Genomic DNA, 25199 nt, shown 5'->3' with positions numbered 1-25199 from the left:
AAGAAACTTATATGTTAGCATGCTATATAAGTTTGTAAATATTTGCGAAGATTTAGAAACATTCCATTGTTTACCAATGAAACAATTAAATTTAGTTTGGTTTCTTGAAGTCATTCACAGTTATTTAGAATCAGTTTACTTGTAGGTAGAGAGAGAGAGTTTATTAAAGATGCTTATTTTTGTAATCACATCCTAAACTGTATTAATAAAGTTTCAGAAGATAGTTCTCTTAAATCAATGATTATTCCCTAATGAAAAAACAATTCTATGCTATTACACTGTCCAATTTTGCTGCCTCATGGAAAATTTTGTACTTGATTATGCACATGGGTTTGGGTGCAAACTTAAACTACAATTTCACCATGGGAAAACAATGCATTTTGAATATCATTTGCACCCAAAGCAGAAACTCTATCTCCCTTCTAAAATTATTTTTCTTTGAGCCCAGTTTCTAATGGACATGAGCTGACGGCACAATGTTTGCTGAAATCATACTGAAGTCTACATAGTGCCTGGAGAATTATGTGGGAGTTGTGAGTTTTGGAGTCAGGGTGGGGGAAGATCCCAGTGATGCATTTGCTGGGGACAATTGGGCACTGGGGCTGAGTTGTGTTGGGGTACAACAGAGTCTTCACGTGATCCTGTGAGTTCTTCGTACTGTCACAAATGGAAAGAATTAAATTTTCACTTCATCTTGACATCAAAAATGTAACCTTCTTTACTAAGACTGACAGCCACATCTTAAAAATTTGCATTGTTCAATAACTGTGGTTTTATGCGGTAACACACACAACTTGACTTACCGTGAGACAACCCAAGCAAGTGCTCAGGGTGGAAGTGCCTCAAACTTCCCTGGTAGAACCATGGGCTGGATTCTTGGTTTGAGATGTTGTCATTCAAGGGAAATGCAAATGGCATGGGATTCCAACCACTACTTCACTAGATGTCTGTCTGAAGGCTGGACCTTGGTGATTATTCACCAAACCACAGCAAAATGCTATAATTCTTTACTACAGGTAAGGTATGGAGGCAGACCCCCAGTCAATCTCAGCCAGAAAGGACATCGAACCCCATGCTGTTGACACTAATCTGTTGTACATCTTTGTCTCTTGACAACCATGAGAGCTCCTTCTGGAGACAGGAATGAGTGGTTAATGGAGTGGGTGGGGGAATGGTCAAACAATAATCAATTTATTTTGATTTCCTGCAATATGTAAATTTATGCCCTGGTTGCAAATTTTTTTTAAAGGCAATTAAAATCAATAGGATTAGATTTTATGGAGGAATCAGGGGTGGGGGAGGGGAGACTCTATTAACAGGAGAGCTGGTGAGAGACCTGTTGCCTCATCCATAAGTGCCATGTTGGCATAATGCACCGCTTAAGCATTTGAGGCCACGACTGGGCCTTTCCAGGGATCCAGGACCATGAAGGTGCAAATCTCACCTCATGAGAGCTGCTGAGCAATCATAGGCTGACAGCTCTTTTTAAACGTGGTGACACCAGGGAGACCATGGCTGCTGCCAAAAGGACAGCAACCAAAGTCCCAAGGTCACAGAGGGACCTAAGTAATATCAGGACAGGTTTTGTAATGTGGGACGAAGGGTGTAGAGGGTCTGGCAGAAAGGACTTGGGGTAATTGTCCATGGGGACATCCCTTTCCTGAAGTTGTGTTCTTTGATCAGGTAGTGAATGCCTTTGAACATGAGTGCCCATAGACCCCTCTCCCTGAGAGACCACAAGCAAGCCAGACAGTTCTACCCGTTACACATACTTATCAAGAGGCCCATCCACTATTGACTTGATACCAGCGGTGGTGGAATGAGACCCATAAGTAAGCATTATTTGCTACTTAAAGGCCTCAACCGACAGCAAGGCTGAGAAGCCCAAACACTGGCTTTCCTGCTTCTGACTTAATTCTGGTGGAGGTGAAAAATCTGAACCCCTCTGCCACTATTGCACCTAATTTAATGGTCCTTCCTGTTACAAACCCAACATAAGAGAGGCATAAAATTTTACCCTATGTATGAGGAAAAGTAGCAGGTATCATGTGACTGACGGGTATAGCAAGAGGCTTGAAGTGTAGCTTAGACATTATCTAGTGATCATCAGCAGAAAATATTTTTAAATTCTCTGTAAATAGTTAGGATGGACCTTTTCGCTACTTTAGAAACCAGTCACATTGCATCTGAATATTGGTTAAAACATTTTCAATTTTTTTTTTAAGAGGTCAAGTATTCAAGGGAAAACTTATCATGCCTATAGTGCAATTACATTTTAAGACTTTATTAATCTTTAATCTAATCTTTAAACTGAGTTTGAAATTATCAATCAGTTTGGTAAATCATATAGCAGAAGTTTCATGTGCCTCTGATTTTACTATACCAAGCCAAGTAGATCATTGTTCTGATTCTGTTCTGTGGCAGTAGTAATAACTTTGTGACAATGTAGTTGGGGGACAAATTTGAGAAGGAAATGCCAGAAATACACTGATCCATTGGATTTTAATGACAGTGTGCAAAATTATGAAGGGCTCAGATAAAGTGGCTTAAAACCTCTCTTACCAGAGAGGTCAATAACCAGTGGACATAGATTTAAATTATTTTGTGGAAAGATTAGAGAGAGAGTGAAGAGAAAATCTTTGCGCTCAGAGGGTAGTGGAGGGGTGGGGCGGGGGTGGGTGGGTTCTGGAGCTCATTGCCTCAAACGGTCAGAAGCTTTCATCATGGTTGACAAATACTTAAATATTCACATGGTTAAAGACCAAGATCTGGAAAGTTGAATTAAACTTTATATCCTCCATGCCAGTTGAAAATGGGTCAAATAGCCCACTTCTGTGCCATCAGTCTTTCTTGTTCCAACCTGCCCATTTTTCCAGTCCAGGTCCAAGTCACTTGCGGTGTCTTAACAGCACTTTCTTGTGTCTATAATGAAAAAAACGTGTGTTTTTGTGTGACACTTTGAAACTACACTCTTCCCTACTAAAATTGAAGTAAGAAATGGATTTGTTTTATTACTTTTAACTTTGTGTTAAATTCATATTTTAATGTTGGTGGTTCTGATTGCAGATGTGGACAAGTTATGCTAAATGCTACATCTCTAAAAGGACGTCACCTGTTAACACTCAAGGATTTTAACGGTGAAGAAATAAAGCAACTATTGTGGACATCAGCTGATTTGAAATTAAGAATTAAAGAGAAAGGCGAGGTAAATGGGAAGATCGTAACATCAGTGATACTAGAAATTTCTTTGCACAGATTCACAGATGTCTTCTGTTCATTTTGAGAGATTTCCCTCCTCTTCCCAGTCCAGTCAGACTATAGTACAATGTTTAGCATCGCAGATGTTCTTCCACAATTAGTCAGGACTGAGTTGGGTTCTATTCTACGGAGAGAAAGCAGAATTAACGTTTTGAGTCCAGTGACCCTTCAGAACTGATTATAGCGGGGGAAAGACTGATGTATGCTAAAGGAGGGGTGGGGGAAAGGAGTAAACAATAGGTGGAGATGGAACCCAGAAGAGAGAGGAAAATAATTGGGCAGACAAAGGAATGGGTAAAGGTCAGCCTGGGAGAATGAATAGCTGCAAATGGGGACCACCAGTGGCTGATAATGAGTTGTCTGTGGTAGCAGCCCAAGTGATGAGAAGGTGTGAGGGTTGTGTAAGGATGTAGGAGAAGGTGCTCAAGCTTGGCCTGTCTCTGTGGGCTCCATCTCCACCTGTCGTCAACTACCGTGCTTTAGGAAAAGGTGCCCTCATGACTTTCTGCTGCTCACTCCAATATAACTCAACGCGGATGTCAAAACTCCAAAGTATTAGTTAAATCTGAATTGAAATAACTTTGATTTAATAGTATTTGGATCTTTTCTTCCAACTGTGGCCACCACTAGCACATGTGCCAGGTGGGTGCAGTGACAGACCTAGTTGCAGATAACTCCTGAATGATTGTAAAATTCATGTGAGATTCCTCTCTTCATTTCACACTCGCCCACCTTGGGAGTTTTAGTGGGCTCTTGAGTCCAGTAATTATTAATGCAATGTATTTGCAACATTTGATGTTACTGCTGTGGAGATCTTTTGCCTATAGTAAAGCTCCTTCCTAATCTTAGTTTGCTTCTGTTCTACTTTATGGATTACAACAGACACTCCCTTTACTTCAAGGGAAATCTATTGCCATGATATTTGAAAAAAGAAGCACTAGAACAAGAATTTCCACAGAAACAGGTAAGAGCTTTTTCTCCATAAAATAGAGGAATTTTGTGTAGATATTTTATATATACAACGGTGATTTTTTTTCTCAATTAAAGAGAAGTGGGATATTAGATTTTGTTACAAAAGACTACAGTATAAAAAGTAAAGAAGTTTAACTGCAGTGATACAGAGGCTATAACTGGAGTACTGTATGCAGTTTTGGTCTCCTTACTCAAGAAAAGGCATATCTTTGCTGGAGGGAGTACAACAAATGTTTACTAGACTGGATCCAGGATGAAGAAATTTTCCTGTGAGAAGACACTGAGTGGATTAGGATTAGATATGTCTGAGTTTGTTAGAAAAAGTGATGAACTAATTGAAAAATATAAATGTTTAATGGCCTTGACAGGGTGGATGCTGAGATAATATTACTCCTGATTGGAAAATTCAGACCACATGGCTGCAATCTCCTAAAAAAAGAGCAAGGTGATAAGAAATTTATTCCCTCAGAAGATTGTGAATCTTTTTGCAATTGTATGCCCTGGAGAGTGAGGAGCATTTTGTCACTGTGTATGTTCAAGAGAGAGTTTGATCAATTTTTGGGTATTAATGGGATTTGTGAATTTTGTGAGAAGGTGGAGTCAAGACAGAAGATTGACCATGATCTTGCTTGAAGGACCGAATGGCCTACTCCAGTTCCTTTTTCTTATTTCCTGAAGGGCCAGGGCACCACCAATAAATATAAAAAGTAAATCACTAAGTCCAATAACTCAAGTAAAATTAAAGGTTTTAACATAAATGAAATGGAAATTTGAACCTGAATAACAAGATTCTAAACAAGCTTGAAGATAAGAGTTACTTAATTTCAATTATTAATGGAGACAAAGTCACATTTGTGAACCATTTGATATGTTACAACGCAATGGCCACTGGATGATATCAGTAGATTTGAAACAAGCAAACATGGTGCCCTTTTTAAGAAGCATGTCAAACTCATGGAACTCATTGCCACAGAAGGCTGTGGTGGCCAAGTCACTGCGTGTATATAAGACAGAGATGGGTAGGTAGGTTCCTGATCAACGAAGGGATCATAGGTTATGGGAGAAGGCAGGAGAATGATGTTGAGAAACATATTGGCTATGATCAAATGGTGAAGCAGACTCAATGAGCCAAATGGCCTAATTCTGCTCCTGTATCCTATATCTATGGTCAAAATGACCCAGACACTGCAGATCTACTATCAGAAGTTCCAAACAAAAGGTATTATTTAATATTAAAATGCAGTGGACTCAATAAAACCTGGCAATGAATCAGAAATATATTTAACAATGGGAATGTATTTGGTCAAGTTACATCAACATTGACTAACACAGCTACTGAACCAAATGGAAGGATTGCTACTGTTTTTAGACGATATCAAACAAGACAGGACAATTAAATCTGAGGAGACATCTTCAAGATGACAAAGGAGTTGGGAAAACAATGCAAGTGGGAAAATTAGTGACCAGGAAGCATAATTACAAATGTGTGTAGTTTGCATCACCTGAAATTGCTTCAATAATGGTACATACCTACCTCCTTGCAAAGCCCCCAGTGTTAATTGTATTGTCATTTTGCTTTGTTATTCATTTAGCTCCACAAGAGATTTATCTGACAACTTGTAATTTGTTTACTACGTCAATTTAGAAATCTGAGAAAAGTAGAATCTGCACACATTTGTTGCACTAATCCTGATCTTGTTTTTATTTCAGACTCCTAAAGTCCTAACATACATAGATCCCAAATTAAAGAGTTTTAATCATCACATGAAGGCAGTTCTCAGAATGTAGTTATCTTGTTAGTGATTACTAACATTTTAAAAAGCAGCTCTGAAACCATCAGACAGAAACATTGCAACATTATTTATCTATTTCACAAAGGTAACTGACTCTCTGGACAAACAATTAAATCATTTACTTTCTTATCATTTAGTGAGTCAGCAAAAGAATGACAAACACTTACAGAAAAGTAAATGTAAAAATACCGAGGACTCAAAAATTGCACTCAAACTGTGTAGACTTAAAATTATTGACTTTTTAGATTAACTGAAGTAAAACTTTCTTAAAGTATTTCCACCATCATCCAAAATTCATGCATCTTGTCAGTGTTTGGATGTGCTATAACTCGAAATTTGAAGTCTGTGCAAAGGCATCAATGGAAAATTTAAAGGAAAAAGTCAGACTTCCAAGCGAAAAGAAAGAAAATTCATTCATAGAGAGTGCTTCATACCCTCTGAATGTCTTTACATTTGTTAAGCTGATTTTGGAGAATAGTCAATAGGTAAGAAACGAATAATCATAGGAGATTTTAACCTTCCAGTAAACTGAATGAGGCAAAAATGTGCAAATAGCTAAGGCAGAGATGCTGTTAGCACTTGGGTAGGCACGAAATGAGTAAGCACTAAGAAAGGAGGTGGTGGTAACACCCCTGAATGTCAATGGATGGTAGTTAAATCACCTATTATTGGAGATGGTCATTACCTGACATTTGTGAGGCATGAATGTGACTTGCAACTTGTCAGTCCATGTCTAGACATTGTCCAGATTTTATTGCATTTGAACATGGACTGCATCAGTATCACAAATGGTGCTGAACACTGTGCAATAATCAGCAAAAATCCCACTTCTGACCTTATATTCGAAGGAAGGTCTTTGATGAAGCAGCTGAAGAAGGTTGGGTGTTGGATTTAGGACACCACCCTGAAGAGCTCCCAGATGATGTCCCGGAGCTGAGATGACTGACCTCCACAACCCCCACCATCATCTGCGTGCCAGGTATGACTCTAACTAGGAGAAAGTTTGCCCCCGATACCCATTGATTTCAGTTTTGCTAGGGCTCTTTAATGCCACACGTGGTTGAATGCAGCCTTGATATCAAGGGCTGTCACTCTTACCTCACCCCTGGAATTCAGCTCTTTTGTCCATGTTTGAACCAAGGCTGTAACGAAGTCAGGAGCTGAGTGGTCATTGCAGAACCCAAACTGGGCATCACTGAGCACATTACTGCTGAGCAGATACTATTGATGACAGCTCCATCAGTGGATTGATGGGGCAGTAATTGGTTGGGTTAGGTTTGGCCTGGGCAATTTTCCACATTGTTGGATAGATTCCAGTGTTGTAACTGAACTGAAAGAGCTTGGATGGGGGAGCTGCAAGTTCTGGAGCATAAGTTTTCAATACTAATGTTGGAATGTTGCCAGGACCCATAACCCTTTGGAGTATCCAGTGCCTCCAACCGTTCCTTGATATCACGTGGAGTGAATCGAATTGGCTGAAGACTGGCATCTGTAATGCTGGGGACCACTGGAGGAGGCCGAGATGGATCATGCACTGGGTACTTCTGGCTGAAGATTACTTCAGACTTACCTTTTGCACTGATATGCTGGGCTCTTCCACCCATTGAGGATTGGGATATTTGTAGAGTCTCCTCCTCCAGTGAGTTGTGTAATTGTTCACCACCATCCATGACTGGATGTGGCAGGACTGCAGAGTCTCAATCTAATCTGTTGGTTTTAAGATTGCTTAGCTCTGCCTATCACTTGCTGCTTATGCATTTTGGCGTGCAAGTAGTCCTATTTGGTTGCTTTACCAAGTTGTCACCTCATCTTCAGGTATGTTTGATGCTGCTCCTGGCATGCCGTCCTGCACTCTTCATTGAACAGAGTTGATCCCTGGCTGAGGAGGGGTCATCGGACCTGAAATGTTAACTCTGATTTCTCTTCACAGCTGCTGCCAGAGCTGCTAAACGTTTCCAGCAACTTCTGTTTTTGTTTTTGTTTTTGATTCCCTGGCTTAATAGTAATGGTTGAGTGGTGGATACACCAGGCCGTGAGGTTACAGATTGTGCTGGAGTACAATTCTGCTGCTGTTGATGGCCCACAGTACCTCATGAATGTTTGAAGCCTGTCCCATGTAGAACAGAGATAGTGCCACAGAACATGACCGAGAGTATTTTCAATGTGAATGCAGGACTTCATTTCCACAAGGATGGTGTGGTGGTCTCTCCTACCAATACTGTCATGGTCAGATGCATCTGCAGCTGGCAGATTGGTGAGGATGAGGTCAAGTATGTTTCGCCCTCCTGTTGGTTCCGCGTGTTCTATTCAGTTATGTGTTATGTTGCATTTAGAATTCAGCTTATCTGATGGGAATGCACAACTGTTATGACAAACATATTTGAGGACAAGGAATCAGAGGTATACAACATGAAGACAGGCCCTTTGGCACAATTCGTCCATGCTTACCAGGTTTCCTAATATGAACTAATCCCATTTCCCAGAGTTTGACCCATACCCCTCTAAACCTTTACTAATCATGTGCCTGTTCAAATGTATTTTAAATGTTGTAATTGTATCCCCTGTACCACTTCCTCTGGCAACTCATTCACCTTAAACCTATGCCCTCTGGTTTTGAACTCCCGTACACTGGGGAAAAGACCTTGGCTATTCAGCTTATTTATTCCTCTGTTGATTTCATAAACTACTATAAGGTCACCCCTCAGCCTCCTACTCTCCGGGGAAAAAAGGTCCCAGCCTACTCAGCCTCTCCTTTATAACTCAACCCTTCCAGTGCTGGTAACATCCTTGTAAATCTTTTTTTACACCCTTTCTAGTTTAATAACATCCTTCCTATAGCAGGGCAACCAAAACTGTACATACTACTCCAAATGTGGCCTTGCCAATGTCTTGTACTGCTGGAAGATGACGTCCCAACTCCTGTACTCGATGATCTGAGCAATGAAAGCAATCATGCATCTGCAAGTTTATTTAATTCACAGAATTCATAACACTGATTTGTCGATAATACCACAATATAAATGGATTTTGAATAATGTTCTGGACGGTAAAGATACTCTGTTTTCTTGTAAGTTAATACACTGACATTGAACCCTGCACTGACACTGACAATAAATAGCTAATGCAGACACAAAACCTGTAACAGGAACTTTGTCGTGCAATAAATAATTTGTGAACAAATACTTTGTTGGCATCAAAAAAAGTCATTCTTGCGCAAATGTGCAGTTTATAGAGTGCTCAATTTTTGATTGCACATATATCAATATTTCCTTTTATATATAATGGTTTTAGCATTATGGCAAATTCAGTATTCCTGAGGTATTTTGCAATGCAACTTCATTAAATTTCATTTCTTTGATCTATTGAGCAAATAGAACAAAAGTTCAAGTAACCAGAGAAGACTATACAATGCTGTTATGGACACAGACAAAAATAAGTTTAGAATGTGTATTCATGGTATTCTGTAGCAAAAATTCATAGAAAATAAACTAGCAATGAAAGTAAATAACTTTACATTAAAGAAGAAAAATAATCTAGAACTGGTGGTGAAATCAGAGAACTGTATTTTGTTATGAGACATATTTCTCTACAATAGCTACTAACAGGTGTCTTGCAAGTCTTTACAATTCTGTTTCCATGAAGTACTGCTGTGTGGCTGATGTTTTTGCCTAGACATGGAAGTTACTGACTGAAATAGAATGGCAGGTTTAATGTTGAGAAATCGAAATGATTATAGTAAATTTTTTCGATTGTCATCAGCGGTCCATCGATTTGAGGATGTCCTCACCTCAGGTTTGTGAGCTTCTGCCATGGCTCTTCACGTGACTGAACATACTGATTCTGAACCCACAGGTTTTTGTGTATGTAGGGCATGGTGTCCCACAAATTAGTAGAGGTTTCTTGAACACAAAAGTGGTGATCTTTCTGGGTGTGGTTTCATAGCCAGGAGAAAGTGGGGCAGCCTATTTTTAGGGCAGTTTTGTTGAAGCCCCTTCCCTACTGGATGGGCAAAGGGTATCCTAAGGATGACTGCTCAGTCACAGACACTGTTTTCCAAAGACACCTCCCTCCCAACATAGGTGTCCAATAATATCATGCGTCTGTAGTCTGTGTGCAGATACTTGAATAGTGACTTCCAGGTTCACAGCCCTGTTCCTATCACCAATTCTTCATTGCCACCAGACTTGGCAAGTGGACCCTGGTAGAAGTTCGCACATAATTTTAGAATCATAGAATCCCTACAGTGTGGAAGCAGGCCATTTGGCCCATTGAGTCCATACTGACACTCCGAACAGCATCCCACCCAGACCTACTCCCCTACCACATCCCTGTAACCCTGCATATCCCATGTCTAACCCACCTATCCTGCACATCCCTGACACTATGGACAATTTAGCATGGCCCATCCGCCTAACCTGCACACCTTTTGGTCTGTGGGAGGAAACCAGAGCACCCGAAGGAAACCAACGCAGACACAGGGAGAATGTGCAAACACCATGTAGACAGTCACCCAAGGCTGGCATCGAACCTGGGTCCCTGGCACTGTGAGGCAGCAGGGCTAATCACTGAGCCATGTTGAGATGGGGTTAATTGACTTGATGAATTTCATCCATCTCTTAGTATACAAAGTAAGTCTTGCATTAAATGACATCACAGTCAATTAATTATTTTTGAAATGTACTTATTTTTATGTTGTTTGAATGCTGCAAGGTCCATGAAGTAAAATGAGATAAATGACCAACTTTATTTAATGCAAAGTCACTCGTGCGTTGTCATTGTCCCAACAGATCTTGATGACATGGTGCTCAGATTTTGGTAACAAATTGAGCCCCAATGATTGGGACTATCTTATTGCTGCACCCTTCTTCCACCTTCGTAGCTAGTGAGAGACACTGTCCTCTTTCATCTTTTCTTTATTTGAGGCTTTGATGGGTTCCATTTCATCTGGGACCTCATCAATGACCCTGTCATCGTGGATGGCAAGGAGCTGCTGATATCATTGTTCAAGGGATCGTAGGAACACACAAGCTTTTCTGCTAAATCATGGACATGATCTATGGAGAAGTGTTTTGTTCCAGCCTGATTTTTAAAAAGTGAAACAAAAATTGCAAATTATTTGGGATGACACAAAACTTTTGTTTCTGATACTAAGTTCAAAGATATCTCTCCTGAATTATAAAGATATCAGTGGGAAATGTGTTCATGGCTTGCAAGATACAAGACCTTAAAGTTTTAGAAGCAGTAGGGACCTTGCATCACTCGTACATTCTGCATAGGAGGGGTGAAGTTTACAAAGCAGTGCCAAATGGAGCTCATTTGATCTGAGATGTTAGCAGAAATGGAGCGCAGTGTGGCAAAGAAAATGCGTAAATTGAAAATCAAAATGAAGAAAATTCTATTGGAAATATTACAACAACTTGATACATGAGATTGGAATCAATTGCCTTAATCAAATAGTAGAGTGGACTCAATGGGCTGAATGGCCAAATTCTGATCTGATATCCTGTGGGCCCTTCTCATCTGAGTTCCTTCTCGAGAGGTCAAGCTTGATTCAAACTTTTCTGTCTCTGTCAATTAGTGTAGATAAAGAAACCTGTTTAGAATGGGCATTGAGACTGTACCAGCAATGACTAAATAGAAAAGACAGCACGAGATGTTGATGAAATTAATTTGCTGAAAAAGATTTGTTGCATTTTTAATAAACAATTATCCTACAATTATGCTGAAGTCTCCAGTGTAAGAGTAAATAATGAGATCTGTGTTTATTTTTGTCCATGTAAAAATGTTACGCTGCTGGTTATTATGCTGACAGTTTAGCAGATTTTTGTTGCAGGAAAGGTGGAATAGGATGTTTTTCACTTATTGATTTTTTTTTTTCCAAGAGAAATTTTAAAGTATTGTGACAGATGTAAAGCAAGTTACCATTTGCATATCACTCATGGCCCACAAAGCCCAAATTATTCATTACGGGTTTTGATCAATCTGAAAAGTATGCAGTAATTTATGGAACACAGTCATTACAGTAGCACAGAAACTCACAAAAGAAGAAATCATGAGAATTTTTATTGATGAAGGGAGATGGGTTTGGTTCTAGGCAGGGAGTTAAATCCTTTAAAGATGATATTGAGTTAGGATCCCAATGTCATCCTGCCCAGTTCTGGGTTTGTAGGTGAGTGGGAAAATGCCTTGTATTTGTTGGTTAGGCGTTCAAATATTCTAATAAACAATTGAATTAATTCTGGCTTTAACAAGCAATGGAACTATTTTGAACTCTGTGGAACTCATAAGAGTCACCAAGGCAGGTGCACAGCATGGTGGTGGGGGGGGTTGGTGTTCATTGAAATTGACAGGCTGGGAACCTGTTGTTAACTTAAACTGAAGACCTGTAACCAAGGCCGGGAAAGGGGCTGCTGCTCGTAATATTCCTTCTCAGAGATCACTCTCAGTGCTTGATAGCTGGTCATCACACCTCGCCTGTCTTGCACCTCACTTATTCACCTTCAACTCACTACCCTGTTCCAGCTCTTGCCGTGGCTGTGTCTTCTGTGGCTCTAACTGGCATCTCTGAAGAGTAGGGGAAGCGGCAACATCTGTAGCATAAGGAGCAAGACCAGTCATAGCACCACCTGTCTTTTCCCAAACTCCACAAGGTAGACAGAAAGGATAGGAGTTCCAGCTGCAAAGAAGCAAGACCCCAAAGGGTCTACAAGTAGAAGATCAGCTCCCTCAACATATTTGAATACCAATGCCTCCAGGTACAGAAAGCTGCATCTGCAGCTTTTTGCAGCTTTCTGGCACAATGCCACATCCCAGTGGAATGTGTTGGCATGCATTGTCAATTGCATCAAGGTGCCTGCCATTGAACAGTCAACCCTCCCAAGTTTCTGCCACTCCTCATAGTTGTATATTCACCCTTTCTGCAAGGGCATAAACAGAAAAATATGAAGCTTGCAATGGCTTGTTCAGATGGAATGGTTAGGCTTCTACTCATCGACTACACTCTGCTTTCAACACTATAATCCCGACCAAAATAATCTTAAAACTCTGAGACTTAAGTCTCTGCTCTGTCCTCTGCAACTGGATCCTCAGCTTCCTGACCCACCGACCGCAATCAGTGAAGATTGACAACTGCAACTCCTCCACAATAATCCTCAACCCCAGCGTGCCAGAAGGATGCATTCTCAGTCCCCTACTGTACTCTCTGTACACTCATGACTGTGTAGCCAAATTTCATCTGAATACTATATATAAGTTCGCTGACAACGCCACCATTGTAGGCCGGATATCAAACAATGATGAGACAGAATACAGGAAGGAGATAGAATGCTTGGTGTCGTGGTGCAAAGATAACAAACCCTCTCTCAATGTCAGCAAACTTAAAGAATTGATCATCGACTTTAGGAAGAAAGGAGGAGGACATGCCCCTATCGAGCTCAATGGAGCTGAGGTGGAGAGGGTCTAGAGTGTCAAGTTCCTAGGAGCAACAATAACCAACAATCTGTCCTGGACCTCCCACCTAGATGCAACAGTCAAAAACACACAACAACGCCTATTCTTTCTCAGGCAGCTAAGGAAATTTGGCATATCCATAAGGATCCTCACCAACTTTCACAGATGCACCAAAGAAAGCATTCAATCTGGGTGCATCATGGCTTGGTACGGCAACTGCTGTGCCCAGGACAGTAAGAAACTACGGAAAGTTGTGAACACAGCCCACCACACAAGCCAATCTCCCATCCATGGACTCCATCTACATTTCTCATTACCGTAGAAAGGCAGCCAACATCATCAAAGACCCCTCCCACCTCGGTTACACTCTCTCCCAACCTCTTCTGTCAGGCAAAAGATACAGAAGCTAAAACACATGTACCAACAGGTTCAAGAATAGATTCTTACCCAGCGTTATTAAACTGCTGACAGGTCCTCGCAAATTTCAAATCTAATGTTGATCTTGCTTTTGTGCATTGCCTGTGCAGCTGTAACCCAGTATGCCTTGCTCTATCTAAACAGCCTGTGATCTAGTTGTCCTTGTATGTTATGATCTGCCTGCACTGCTTGCAAAACAAAACTTTTCACTGTACTGAGGTACATATGACAACAATAAGTCAAATCAAATCAAGGTGATTGAGGCATGAGAGTGAGAGGACATTAAGGTGAGAGTGCTGGCTGTTCAGATGGAAATTTGAGGTTCCTGGAGAGTGGGAATGAATGGAGCTGCAAGATGTGGTATACAGAGGAGTGTTGTGTAGGAGAATGCTAGGAAGGTCAGTGTGGGTTTGGCAACTGAGGGGGAGGGAAGATACATTACATGTGAGGTAGTGGATCCCCTTGGAGCACTATCACCGAGATAGAGGAAGTAGGGTCTGCTGCTGACATTTTTTTTGTGCCTTCCATACATATCTACTGGATTGGAGAAGTTTTACTGTACTTCCTGTGTGCCAGATTCTGCTGCAGAAACTTCAGGTAAGAGTGAGAGCCAGTGGGGTGGGAGGGGTGTGGGGGGAAGCCTTCTCAGATCATCTCTAATCCTGTAGTTGTTGCAACCTCAAGAATCTAGGTTCTGTTGTAGCATTGTACACCACATCTTTTATTTTAAAAGATGGTTCACCTTCGCCCTCCGTCAGTAGTTGGAAAGTTACCCATTTCTTCTGGAAAAGAGTCAAGCAATATCTATTGAAGCGTTCAACAGGTTCACAACCAGCTAATGGTCTCATTGTTTCAGCAGCAACTAAATTTTAAAATTCCAATTTGAGTCAGTGAATAATAATATTGGCCAGTAATTGCTGGGAAATGTTAAGTTAAAAGACCCTGAATGGTGAACCCTGTCACTCTGTGGTTGCTAGCTGTTGAGTAGACGCTCAAGCAATATGTGAGGGAATGGATGAGAGTTTAATTAACTCAGCACACTTGGCAGGAACAGTGTTGATGGGCTTTTAAAAGGCAACACTGGGACTCAACACCATGTTTTCACTGGAAATCTGTTGGTCAGCGTTTTAACTGCTCACTGTAGTCAAGTGACTGAGGCACCTACTAGAAGTAGATGGGAACCTGTCTTAGAAAATCAAATGTCTCATTATGCTGAAAATACCCTGATTTACTTGTTATCCCAGGAAAGCTGCTGCACCATATCTCTCAGAGATCTAGATATTCTCACCGTCTCAGTTTCCTTCGTTTATACAAAAGGAAAAAGATACTTCTCTGAGCCCCACAAAACAAATTTTGGCCTCCCCTTCACCTACACCCATCCTTAGATAGAATTATTTAGCCCAAATGAAGGAGAAGAAGTTGAATAACAAATATTTGGCAGGTTCTAGTGGACTGTGCAGCTTAAGGTGGGGTGAGGCCAGGATCCAATGTACCAACTGGTACAAGGAAGATTTTATAAGATATTTTGAAATGGCTGCAGTGTTGTGGAATTGTCCAGTTAAAATGTGACCCCTGGCATGTGTAAAGCAAACTCTACTTTAAAAAGTACAGCACCACTATATGAGAAATGTCAAATGTTAGCCTTTTATTCGGGGGATTTGTAGGCTTAATTGGATGTGTGGGTAAATTACTATCTATCACTGAAATTGCATATAATTGCTCTTCTGGGCATTTTGCATGAGTTGCAGCTTTCAAATGACTGAGGTATATATTCAGTAAGGCATATAGGCAAATGTATTATTTTCTTTTTAATACAGAAAACCATGCCGTATAGTCCTTCTCTTCCCTGTGTTAGTGATGCTAAATATGGCTGGTATATTTGTCTATAGGCATGCACCTCTTTCTCCCAGTACACTTGTCAAAGATTGCCCTCATATCCTGCAAGAGTTCCTGTTTGATATGCACAGATGGTCTGCAGTGCCAGAGGCAAAATGTTTTAATGCAGTGACACACTGACCAGGGAGCATACACAATCCCTTCATGTGGCAGAATTGTTCTGAGATCCAAGTTTACAATTGATTTTGATGAGGAAGGCAGACAGTCTAACATCTGACAGACTATCCATTCAATTGTCATCCGCTGGCGCCTGCATGTCATTTAACTCCCAATGAATATGAGAAAAAGCATGGTAGTTGAATGAAATTTTAATGTTAGGAATGTAGGATATGATTTAGAGATCAAGAGAGAAAGTAATACAATACTGGGCTGACAAAAATTGCAATGTAATTTTACATATTTGTGGTCTATTGTTATTCAGTCAGCTTAATATCTTACTCATGAGGTTTAAGTAGCAAAAGGAATATTGGATCCTTCATATGAGAGAGGAAATATGAATCTAGAGTGAAAAAAATGTCTGATCGCTGGTGTTAGTCAAGAGTTTACCAAGTGCATTTTACTATTATCTAGTTTAAAAATTATTTTTAATGGACCTCCAATGGTTAAAACAGATTTACAGTTGAAAGTATGTTCTTGTGAGGAGTGAAGTTAAAATGAAAATCCAGTCAAGAGCAATACGCTTGAGTTGAATGTATTCACATTTATGGAAAAAGGACACCGTTAAAACCCTTTCCCTATTGTATATTTCAAGCTAAGCTTTATTTTAAAAAAAGGACTGAATTGGAAACCACTGATTGGATTTTGAAAGAAGACCGAGGCTGCAGTCCAGTGACTTGAAATTGTATCTTTTCTAAAATGGTTGAATATTTGCATCACTGTATATCAAAGCCATTAAGTGAAACCAACCTGTCTGCAAAGAGTCTGTCAAAGATAATTACCTTAGAGGAATGTGAAAGAACCACATTTCCTGTCCCTAAATGCAGGCCATGCAGATTCATCTGGGTGGGGAACAAGCATTAGATATCACCACTCCAGACAAAGGACTTTGGATCAGAGGAATATTCAACACCCAGCCATAATCTCATCAAGTTACAGCTAGAATCCACTATATATTAGCATGTGTGGGTTACTTGTTCAATTGGAGATAGTTACATGTAACAAGCCAGATAACTTGTGTGTTTAAGGAACTGTTTATCCAAGCCATAGATGATAGCAGAAATTATACCATTTGAAGAGCCCTTTTGTGGATTGTATTCTCTCTCTCTGTGTGCACCCCTTCTGAAAGATTGAACACTGTTTGCTAATTGAATATGCAAGTCTGCAATTATAGAGATCTTAAAGTATCCTACTTAGCTGCTGTCTATATAAGAATGGATAAATCTTCTGTTTACACTTTTAAACTGCCTCGACACTGAAAGCAAATGGATCACCATGCTCAGATGATCACCACCTAGATCAACCCATCAACCAATGAGAACTGGACTTGAAGATATTACTTGATTTATCCTCCCTCTCTATTATTGGTGCTTACTGGTGTTTGTGTGTATGAACTTCAAATGGGTGTTTGTGTGAAAATTGAAGCATTTTTATTATTTTACTGGACTTTGTTGAGTATAATAATTCTATTTTCAAACAAAAAAATCAAGAAAACCTGTATATTGATTATTCACAGCATGTAAACAGTTAAACACCACATTGGCCAGCACATTCATTTCTTTTAGAACAAAAGCCTGTTTTGATCAAGTGGGGAAAAGAAGGAGCTATTTAACTCCCTCCTCAACTGATTGTGGTATATGTAACATTGGTGTCTGTGTTGGTTTCTAAACTTAGCTGAGTGAAATGACCGGAGTGATGTGAGTGATTTTGTGAAATTACTTTGAAGGCTGTGTTTTTGACTCGGCTGCAGGACACCACAGTCCAATCTTGTTTACATTACATGGCTTAGGTTGTAGTCCTGTCAGCACATACAACTTGCTGCTCCAATTAAACAACATTTTTTTGCTAGTTCCAAATTGAATGTGGGAAGACAAGGTGCAAGTCAAATGATATTTTCATGCTTTGGTTTTCATTGTTCAGTTTCCCCCTGGTGAAAAGTGCACCATATCGGAGTCAATGAGGTAAATGAACTGCCATTTCAAGAATCAGCTTAAACTTTTCAATTTAGAAATGCAAAGGCATGTCTGAATCATCCAGCATTTTACTAAAACTGAAACTTTGAGTTCAAAATGTGGAAGAGAGCTCACTACGCTTAACAAATTGAGCTCTATAAACTTTAGATAATGACATAATTGGTGGAAAAATACAAGTGTATATCTTATAAGCATCACTGCATTATATTTCATTGAAGAATCGACTATTGTCCTGAGCTGTAAATTATTTTCACTAAGATTCTTGTTTAGAAGGGGAATCGAGGGTTATGGGGAAAGGCCAGCAGAGTGGACATGAGAAATTTCAGATACAAAAAAAACTGCAGGAGCTTTGATACTATTGAATGAAGGAGCAGGGTTGAGGGGCCGAGTGGCCAATTCCTGTTTCTATTTCTTATGATCTTGTGGCTTTTAGTTTGGTCTTAGTTCTTAAATTACTGTCAATCAACAAAATCAGATATTTCTAAAACTTACTGCTCCTGCTGTCAAAACATTGCTTGTTAGTTTGTTTTTTTTTCACCCAAAGCTGAAAGACTTATAGAGTTACCTATTTTAAAAATGCTTCTGGAAATAATAGCTAGGAAGATAATTCATAGAAATGTCACTGAAGGAACTACATCTGAACGAAGAAATAAAAGCTCCACATTGTGTACTGAATCAAAAATGTTGACTTCTATTGTGCACAATATAGTCCAAACAACAGTTTTTCAAGATGCCCTCCAATCCTATGACATACCTAATCTGAGATTATAAACTTGTTCGCCGAGCCGGTGTGTATGATTGCAGATGTTTTGTCACCCTGCAAGGTAACATCGTTGGTGCACCTCCGGTGAAGCGTTGGTGTTCTGTCCCGCTTGTTATTTATATGCCTCGTTTCGCTGGGGTGGTTGCAATCACTTCCGGTTGTTTTTCAGTGGTTTGTATATCAGGTTGAGTTCAATGTGTTTGTTGATGGAGTTCCGGTTGGAATGCCAGGCCTCCAGGAACTCCCTGGCATGTCTCTGTTTGGCCTGTGCTATTATGGATGTGTTGTCTCAGTTGAATTTGTGTCCTTCTTTGTCCGTGTGTATTGAAACCAGTGAGAATTGGTCGTGTCTCTTGGTGGCCAATTGGTGTTCATGTATCCTCATTGTCAGTTTTCTTCCAGTTTGGCCTATGTAATGTTTCTTACAGTTCTTGCATGGTATCTTGTATGTTATGTTAATTTTATTGGTTGTGGGTTTGGGATTCTTTTGCATTCGTCAGTAGCTGTCGCAGGGTGGTTGTCGGTTTGTGGGCTACCCTGATACCAAGGGGTCTAAGTAGTCTTGTGGTCAGCTCTGATTTTACAGTAGGGTGACTAGAGTGGCTGTGTTGTGCCTTCTTATTGTGGTCTGTTGTGGAGGTATTAGCGGATTGTGCTTTTTTTTGGGTATCCATTCATTTTACAAACTGTGTAAGTGCACCTGTTCTGCTTTGCGCAATTCCGGGTTGCTGCAGTGTGTTGTGGCTCATTTGAATAATGTCCTGATGCAGCTCCGTTTATGGGTGTTAGAGTAGTTGCTGGAGTATTAAGTATCTGGTCGATATGTGTGGTCTTTCTATATACGCTAGTCTGGAATTCCCCGATGTTCTTGTGTTCCACCATTATGTCTAGGAAGGGTAGTCGGTTGTTGTTCTCTTCTTCTTTTGTGAACTTTATCCCAGTGAGGATGTTGTTTACATGTCGGTGGGTTTCTTCTAGTCGTGTGCGTTTGATAATCACAAAGATGTCACCTACATAGTGGACCCAGAGTTTGGGTTGTATAGTGGGGAGCACTGTCTGTTCTAACCTTTGCATTACTGCTTCTGCAATCAGTCCTGATATTGGTGTTCCGTTGATTTGTTTAAATATATGGCCATTGAAGTTGAAGTGGGTTGTGAGGTACAGATCCAGCAGTTTCAGGGTGCCGTCCTTGTTGATGCTTGATATCGTGCAGTGCCTGTCTTCCTGATTCATCCAGCAGTGTGGTAATTGTCTCTTTGGCTGGGTCAATGTTTATGGATGTAAATAGTGCTGTTATGTCGAAGGATATCGTTATCTCTTCCTCTTCTACTTTGGTGTCCTTGATGATGTTGAGGAATTCTTGGGAGGAGTTGCACAACGGAAACTTTAATACTTAGTAGGCAACACTACCCACTTCTCCCAAGAATTGCTCAATTTTATTTTAATATCCATTCACTTTTATGGAGAATGATGGCTTGTGAAATTGATGTTTGACCTGATCCCACAGGGTGGTTGAAATTAAAATTGGCCCCACTGCCTTTACTTTCAATAACCATTTCTAACTTGTCTTTTACCTAGGAATCATCATCCCTGTCCACGTTATGCAAACTTTGTTCCTGCCCATTTTCTGGATAAAATTATTATTTAGCTTTGTACTTTTGTTGGATCTGTACAGCCAGTTTCACCCGATCCATTGTAGTTTTTCAGCACTAGCTTTAATATACATGAAAAACCTACAAATTGCTTTATTTGTTACAGGCATGGAGGGAATTGAATAAATGCATTATTCAAAGGACAACAGGGGATTTTGACCTTGGAGCTACCTCAGATTAATGTATACTTACTCTGCAGCATCACTAAGAATCTTTAGCTATCTGGGCACAAACCATACAATTAGTGCTCAAGGAAAATCTGTACAAGTTTCAAAATTTCAATACAGATGCTTAGCAGAAACTTTAAATAAATCAGTTCTTCATCGTTCACTACTACGTGTAATATTCTCTCTGTTTTTCTCCCCAAAGGATTTGCATTGCTGGGAGGACACCCATGCTTCCTCACTACACAAGATATTCATCTAGGAATAAATGAGAGCCGTAAAGACACAGCAAGGTTAGTGGCAGCATAAAACTGGACAAGGAGATGATAAAGACAATATGATGTTGAATGTGTTATAGTAATTGAAACTAGAAAATAGTGCCTCCAGTACAAGAGTACAATTGCAATGGTGTGGTTGGAGTGTGATCTTCTCCAGAATTTATGGTCTTTAATAAAGGAATCCAGTAGAGCTACCACCAAGTGAGAAATCATAGCTAAATATAAAGAAGTGGAACTGTGTTTCATCTGACCACAATACGTACCATATTGAAGCATTATTGATGTCAGTTAAGAATGAAGCAGTAATTTTCTCTCCAGAGGCAATATATACACAGAATATATAAAGGTATCTTTGGACAAACAGAATTAAAAGTGCTTACAGCAACCAAAGATTACATTTCAAGAGACTTAAGACATGCGTTATTTGTTTAGTTACCTAAAAAATTTACAACAATGGCATACAAACATTTCTACAAGCTGATTGTCATCTAATCAGCGTGATCTTGAAAATTGTAACAGAAATAAGTAATAATAGATTTTGACACTAAAATTAGTGACACAGTGTGGACTTAGACCTGGAGTAGGAACAGGAGAAGGAATATTTAATCTGGGAACGATCATTAACAAAAGTTGAAAAGCAAAAAAAATTTACACGTGCCTCATACAATATGAAAGGCTTTCAACTTTGTATATCACCAGTAATAGATATGCTGTTGAAATGTAACATTGTCAATAAAGATATGAGATTTATCCAGACTTTATCTTCGGACCAAATAGTGAGCATCAAACTAGAGAAGGACAGTCAGATATGTTTCAAGTGAAGAGAAGAAGGCTGTGTACTGTCACCAAAGTCTTCAATCTGTACCCAGAATTATTCAAAATTAGATGTACTTCCAGGAATAAAAATTAGAGGCAGCAACATAATGGACTTGTGGTACACTTGTGACATGGTGCTACTTGCAGAATTTTTTTTCTTGCTTGTTTATAGGATATGAGCATCACTGGCTGAGTTCACATTTATTTTCCATCCCTAAATGGCCCGGAGAAGAAGGCAGTTGACTACCTTCTTGAACCTTGCAGTCCTTGGTCTGTGAAAACACTCACAATGCTGTTAGGAAAGGAGTTCCAGGACAGTGACCCTATGACAGTAAAGGAAATATGAAATAGTTTCAAGTCAGGATTGTCAGTGGCTTTGAAGGGAACTTGCAGGTGCTGGTGTTCCCATGTATGTGCAGTCCTGTCCTTCTGTGTGATAGAGGTTGCAGGTTGGGAAAGTGCTGTTGAAGGAGATGTGGTGAGGTACTGCAGAGCATCTTGGAGATGTAACTCACGGATGCCACTGTGTTCCAGTGGTGAAGGTGGTGAATGTGCTGCCGATAAAGGCTGTTGCTTTGACATGAGTGGTGTTAATCTTCCTTGAATGCTGTCAGACCTTCATTCAACTAGACAAGTGGAGAGCATGCCATCATAGTCCTGACCTGTTCCATGTGGATGGTGGATGTTTTTGGGGAGACAGTAGGTGAATTACACACTGCAGAATTTCTAGCCTCTGACCTGCTCTTATAGCCATAGCATATTCATGGATGGTCCAGTTCAATTTCTGGTCATTGGTAATCTTCCAGAATGTTGATAGCAGGATTTCAGTGATGATAATGACATTGAATAACAAATGGACAATGCTCACATTCTCCCTTGTTGAGAGAACAACATTCACTCTTGTTGAGAGATGAACACTGCCTAGCACTTATGTGACATGCATGTTACTTGCCAACTATCAGTTCAAGGCTGAATGTAATCCAGATCTCGTTGCATGCTCAAAATATATGACACAATCTCCTAACAGACAAATGAAAAGATACTTGTTCACATTTCCTTTTATTTTGGTATGCTGCATTGTCACTTTGTACTGTACTGCTCCCTGCTGACAGCACTTGCACTTCATTCCAGCCTAACCCTGAGGCCAGTCATTGTACTTTGGTCCATGTGGTTCAGTATCTGAGAGTCACAAATTGTGCTGAACATTATGCAATCAAGAGGAAACACCCCACTTCTGACCTTACGGAGGGAAAGTCATTGATATAGCAGCTGAAAATGGCTTAGAATACAACACTCAAGAACTCCTGCAACAATGTCCTGGAGTTGGGAGGACTGGCCTACAATAACCACAATTCCAAATAGCAGAGAGTTTTCCCTCTGATTCCCATTAATGCTGGTTTTGCTTGGGTTCCTTGATACCATGCAAGTTATAAGTCATCACTTAGGTAATTTATCTTATGCAAGATCAGCTCTTAATTTTTGTCAAATAAATAATCCATTCACTTAAAGATAAACACCCATTTAACTATCAATGTCTACTGAACAAATACAATCCTTCAAATATAAAATTGATATCTGTCAGAAAAAATATATTTCTTTTTAGACATAAAATAAAGAAGCATTTCATTCTGAGATAGCAGGAACTGCAGATGCTGGAGAATCTGCAATAACAAGATGTAGAGCTGGATGAACACAGCAGGCCAAGCAGCATCAGAGGAGCAGGAAGGCTGACGTTTCGGGCCTACACCCTTCATTCTAGTGCTTTCTAAAATATATAAGTATGCACGTTTATTGTTTCATGAATACCATAGCATAAGACTTCCCATATTTCTTTCCATCCTCTTGTTGTAATAATATTAATCAACCTGTTTGGATATGTTACTACACACCCTTGAATCTAGGTGCCCTGGCTCAGAGTTCGAGACAATAGCGGTGCACAACAAAAAACTCATTCTCTGGTCGTAGCCTTCCCATTTGATTCATTCAACCTAAGGACTGCTACCAACATTGGCCACCAGATGGTGCTAGGGACCAGCTTTACTGATCTTTTTCCTTTCTCATGCAGGGAGATGTTTGAGCTTCAACTTAGATACCATTTTAATGCAGCTAAATTTGAGTAAAATGAGATTTTAACAACCTTTGGCCTCTTTTCAAGGCATTGACAATCAACACTAAAATGCTCATTAATGATTAAACAATATGGACTTGTATGTATACCTGTCCTCAAAATAAAAAGCATTAAAGTATAATAGTTTTAACATTTAATCGCTGTCCTTATGTTTCCCTTACATTCCCTAGTTTTCCTGCTTGATGCATTACAAAGTATCAAACGTGTTGCACAAATCACAGGTCTTGTTTGTAACTAATCATTTAGCATTTCTGTTCATAAACTATACTCAAAATTAAGAAACTGATTAAAATGTCTTTAAAATAAATTCTGTTCTTTGTACCCTACCACCAAAAATTAGCCCTGCTTTTGCTGACATTTTTGAAAGGAGTTTTGTTGAATTGAACTTCATATTGGTTGGAATAGATCAGATCAGAATCAGCTGCAAATTGGAGCCAGCCTAATTCTAGTGTAATCTTTCACCAGTAACTAGTCTTTCCGCAGGGAATAGGAAATGTGGGCATGACATATTATTATTAGGCCCTTTTACCTAGCAGTACATCCCTCTGCTTGATGGTCCATGTGCTCTGCCCTTCATCTTATTTATGTTTTTCATTGTTTGTTTGTCCTGCTTTCTGCACTGCACTCTGGGTAATCAGGCTGGACCATCTGGTGCCCTGAGCTATGAAACAAACAGAAAAGCAATTGACAGTAATGCCAGAGCAACAAAGCTTAATTACGCATTGTATTGTCCGGTTTACTGGATTCACAGGAACTCGATACGATTAGTACAACTATAGTTGTAATTTGCACAAAGCTTTTGATGGAGTTGTAACCTATAATTACTAAACAAAAGGAGTACACATCATAATTAGACACATATAAAGAAGCTTTGGAGCTTCTTATAGGGAAAAATAATATGGTAGCATGAAATATTTTACTGTACAACAGGTAATGTTTGTAAGTGAACAGTAAAAATATGCATCTTTGCTAATTAGAGTTTTGTTCATGTTACATAAAATTACCAAGGAAATATATATGGAAAAGGAGTAGCAAAGAGCTGTAAAAAAAAAAATCATTCATTTACCAATATCTTGCCCACATGTGGTTAAATTGAACTCTGATGCAGCTTCTTGTATTTTTTTATTTTCTGTTTGCGAATCAGAGGAAAAGGCGCTGTTATTGAACATAATGCTTATATTTACATAGAGTTTCCAAAACCTTTCATGTGTGTGTTAGTGTTATGTATTTTTTACTTGTGGCTTTACTTGCCTAGTTACAGTGTTAATGGCACTTGCTAAAGTGACGTGGAACCCAAGGTGAAAATGCACCATGGAAACACTAGCATCATTGGATGGAATATGGGGAGAAGTCATTCTGGGTCCCCTCGATCAGTCGAAATAAGGCCTCCAGGTGGCAGAATGATGAGCAGTTCCTACAGGGTGCTCCTGGCAAAGGACAAGCCAGACCCCACTGTGACCTTAGTGGAGGGTAGTGGTATGTTT

At 39.8% G+C, this 25199-nt stretch overlaps 1 protein-coding gene across 1 annotated transcript in view; it reads left to right on the top strand.

Annotated features, from left to right (window-relative positions):
* The window catches only part of otc (ornithine transcarbamylase), a 59690-nt gene that overhangs the window by 3751 nt on the left and 30740 nt on the right, over positions 1-25199 (top strand). The window contains exons 2-4 of the mRNA XM_048602946.1: positions 3067-3205; positions 4141-4222; positions 20699-20786. Coding sequence (XP_048458903.1) covers positions 3067-3205; positions 4141-4222; positions 20699-20786 — 309 coding nt within the window. The remainder of the gene's footprint in view (positions 1-3066; positions 3206-4140; positions 4223-20698; positions 20787-25199) is intronic.

Source organism: Rhincodon typus, chromosome 11 (genome assembly GCF_021869965.1).
Source record: "Rhincodon typus isolate 14 chromosome 11, sRhiTyp1.1, whole genome shotgun sequence".
Lineage (NCBI taxonomy): Eukaryota > Metazoa > Chordata > Chondrichthyes > Orectolobiformes > Rhincodontidae > Rhincodon > Rhincodon typus.
The sequence above is the reverse complement of the archived record's forward strand: the minus strand, read 5'-3'. Positions and strand labels throughout refer to the sequence as shown.